The 4,134-nt window shown below is 33.3% G+C and overlaps 1 protein-coding gene across 1 annotated transcript; it reads left to right on the top strand.

The window, feature by feature from the left end:
- The first annotated feature begins 311 nt into the window (after positions 1–311).
- On the top strand, positions 312–3,789 carry LOC120068289 (methionine gamma-lyase-like). Its single transcript, XM_090308693.1, has 4 exons — positions 312–955; positions 1,890–2,094; positions 2,820–3,231; positions 3,319–3,789. Exons 1-4 carry the CDS (start codon positions 386–388, stop codon positions 3,461–3,463), a joined length of 1,332 nt encoding a protein of 443 aa, XP_090164819.1. The 5' UTR covers positions 312–385; the 3' UTR covers positions 3,464–3,789.
- The last annotated feature ends 345 nt before the right edge of the window (positions 3,790–4,134 follow it).

The following is a 4,134-nucleotide window of genomic DNA, read 5'->3' as shown; positions in this document are numbered from 1 at the left end:
ATTATACCAAAAAATATTAATTAGCTAACTTCATTGATCACCCAATATAATAAATATAATCCCAAATCTCATGGTGTTAGTATAAAAGAAATAAATGGCATCATGATGGAATGAGGGTCCATAGTCAATATGTAGCACAATTATTTAAGAGAGACTTTCCCTAACAACCATTTAATTATTTCACTTTAACTATTCAATTAATCAAATTATTTAGACATCTAACTAGACTTGATTATTAAATTATCAGTCATCAACAATAATCTCTCTCCTCTCCCCTATAAATAGCCCTACAATCCTTACCCTCCAAATCATTCACATCTCATTCTCAAATTCTCAATCCTACAAAGCTCTTCATATTCTCTCGTTTTCTATTCCTTCTTTAAGAATGACGACTGAAGTAAAAGCTCACGACACTTCCCTCCCATGCTGGAACATTGACAACAAAAAGTTCAGTTACCAGACGAAATCGGCCACGCCGATGGTGACATCATGGCCAATGGGAGACGAGGATCCGGCGGCCACTCTAGCAATGGCCCGTCCCGAGTTTGGAGAGCACGGTGGCGTGAACATGTCGATTGAAAACTCGATAACATTCACAGTGATGGAGGCAGAAACGATGCGTATGATGTTCGAAGGGGAGTTGGGCCCCGAACGAGACTTCTTTATCTATAGCCGCCACTTCAACCCGACCGTCCTGGCCCTCAGCCGGCAGATGGCGGCGTTGGAAGGGACCGAAGCGGCGTATTGCACGTCAAGTGGGATGGCTGCCGTTTCATCTGTTTTGCTGCAGCTTGTGAGCTCCGGTGGGCATATCGTGGCGTCGAGGACGCTCTATGGCGGCACTCACGCGTTGCTGTCGCATTTTCTGCCGAGGGTATGCAACATAACGACGACGTTTGTGGATGTGAAGGACCATGAAATGGTTAGAGATGCCATGGTAGAGGGAAAGACGAAGGTATAATCTAACACCAACTCAAACTTTTATGTTTATACGTTTCCTTGATGGAGTTATATAAATTTGGTTTTTACGCTATCAATTTGATTTTTATAATTTATTAGCTTTAATTCAACTTATTTTTATTTGGATTTAGTTTTGGTTTGAATTTAGTATTGATAGTTTTAAAAGGTTTCAATTTTTCCATATTATTTTACTTTTTTTAATGTGACAATAAGAGTATATTTTTGTTTGGTTAACCGTGTGAGTTTGGCTATATTACACTTTTTTAAAATTTTAGAATGATTTGTGAGGTTTAATCAAATCTATTAGAACTAAATTGGAATTTTTAACGTCATTAATCTGGATTGGAGCGTAATGAGAATACTACGGATGTTTCAACTTAATTAAGATATTCTCATCCTTCCTTCCTTCTCCCCTAAAATAAGAATGAGATGATCTATTTCTCAAATAATCTTTTGAATATAAAATCTAAATTAATTCAATTTTAAAATGTACATTTTATTGATCACGAATTTTTTAAAATACTCTCTTAACCCCTAATATCAATCAAGTTATACAAAACCCTCTTAAATAAATATTTTTTTTCCAAAAGTTATTCAAACTAACTATAAAATTGTGATTAAAACTAAGAGGTACTAAATTACAAGGTTCTAATCTTACATTCATATTCTTTTAACACTTCTCTCGCTTATCATTATCACAACAAACAATACAAAGACTATAATGAAACATTAATTATAAAGAAAAAAATTAAATTATGTTATACCAGTGTTTGAATCCAAGTTCTTGCTTAGATAATATGTTAAATCAATTCAAAATTAAATTTATTATTATTCTTATTATTATTATTTCCTGTAGAGTGGAGATTCAAAATGTATTTAGATTTATAGCTTACGATAAATTAAAATTTTAACTCTTATTTTGAACCCAGGTATTGTATTTCGAGACGGTGGCGAACCCGACATTGACGGTGGCAAACGTCCCAGAGCTGAGCCGGATGGCGCACGAGAAGGGGGTTACGGTGGTTGTCGATAATACGTTCTCGCCCATGATCATCTCACCGGCGAGGCTCGGTGCTGACGTCGTGGTTCATAGCTGCTCCAAGTTTATCAGCGGAGGAGCAGACATTATTGCCGGTATGATTAGTGAGATTTTGTCTGATTTAGTTTTTATTGATCTGATCTATATGTGCCTTATCCATGTTGCTTAGTCAAGGTCTATCTTGGGTTTTATGTTTATTATTTCAAAATCTTAATTTACAATACTAATCATACTTAGGCCCATTATTTAATAATGGACAACCATCCAAACAAATTCTGAAAGTCTAGTCTTTGTTTTATAATATATATATTCACTCTTGTCTATTTGATTTTAGGTTAACGTTATATTAAACATTATAGTTTATCTAATTTAAACATGATTTCAATATGATCGTTATTATAAACTTTAAAAAATTGGCTAATACAATTTTTAATGCATGGTATGTTTTATTTCGACATATGGTTGAAAGAGGTTTGTTGAGTTGTCATTATATAGTGTCGTGTTTTTAAAATAGATAATGTAATTGAAAATATATAAATAAAAGTAAAACCATATTCCCCCCACCCCCCAAAATAACTCTACTGAAAAAAGAAAAATTGTAAAAGAGAATATTCACGAGGTCGAAGGAATATGCCTTGACCATTTGAGCTATGTTTAAATTAACATAAATAAATAAACTTCGAACATACAAATTCATCCTTTTTTTTATTAAAAAAGAATCAAATTGGGTAATTTACTTGTAAAAACTACTAAGTATTCGAACTCAAGATTACTTGTTTCATTTTGATGGTGTGACTTATTCTTGTGCTTTTTTTTTCAGGAGCTGTTTGTGGATCTAAAAATTTAGTGAATTCTATGATGGACCTTCACCAAGGCACATTGATGCTTCTTGGGCCAACAATGAATGCTAAAGTTGCATCGGAAATCTCTCAAAGAATTCCTCATTTAGGCCTCCGAATGAAAGAGCACTCTCATAGAGCCTTAGTTTTCGCTCAAAGAATGAAGAATCTCGGCCTTAAAGTGACATACCCTGGTCTAAACGATCACCCTGACCACCAACTTCTAAGCTACATAGCAAACAAAGACTACGGCTACGGCGGAGTTCTGTGCATTGACATGGGGACCGAAGAGAAAGCCAACAGGCTCATGAATCTCCTTCAAAATCACACACATTTTGGTCTCATGGCTGTTAGCTTGGGCTTCTTCGAGACTCTAATGTCATGCTCTGGTAGGTTAAATCACTCCCGGTGATCAACCTAAAAGTTCGAGCTAATGAGTTACAATAAATTTAATTATTTATTCAATATTTTTACAGGTAGCAGCACGAGTAGCGAGTTAAATAGCAAGGAGAAGGAACTGGCTGGCATTTCTCCAGGATTGATTAGGATGTCTGTTGGATATGTTGGAACCCTAGAGCAGAAATGGAGCCAATTGGAGAAAGCATTGTTGAAGATGAAGATTTGAAGGATTTCATTGTCACATATATGTATTTTCAGAAATTTCATGTTTAAGGTTTTCATTCATGTTTAAGGTTTTAATTAAGTGTCTTAGAAAAGAAAAAAACATATGTTATTTCTGTAAGATATATATAGGTATGTGTTTTAGAAGGGTTATTAAAGATCTTGCTTTTGTGGGTGTAGAAGTTATAGAGATGCAAATACTTAGATTTGTTTATTTGTATTTATTTTGTATTGGGGTCAAGGGTCAAGTAGTTTATGTGGTTTAATAATTTTGGAGTTAAAAAATCATTGTAAGTAAGTTCAATTGAAATAAAATAGAAGTTTGGCGAAGATTGTTATTATTAGATTTAGGGTGTGTTTGGTTTAACTTTTCAAACGTATAATTTTGAAAAAAAATCATTTTAAAAAAATTTAAATATTTGACAATCACTCAATATAATTTTTAAAATACTTTCAGAATATATTTTAAACAATTTTAATCAAAATAACTTAAATAAAAATGACTTTTAATTATTTTTTTAGAAAAACAATATTTTATCTCATCATACCGACAAACCCTATTAATATATAAATCTTTTATGCTAACTTGTTGATAGTCACATGCTTCTTTAAAAGAAGAAAAAAAGAAAAATTATTGGAGACTACCCAATAGGACTGTAACATCATTTGAAGTCC

This window comes from Benincasa hispida, chromosome 12 (assembly GCF_027475165.1).
Source record: "Benincasa hispida cultivar pf3 chromosome 12, pf3_genome.v1.1, whole genome shotgun sequence".
Taxonomy (NCBI): Eukaryota; Viridiplantae; Streptophyta; class Magnoliopsida; order Cucurbitales; family Cucurbitaceae; genus Benincasa; species Benincasa hispida.
The sequence above is the reverse complement of the archived record's forward strand: the minus strand, read 5'-3'. Positions and strand labels throughout refer to the sequence as shown.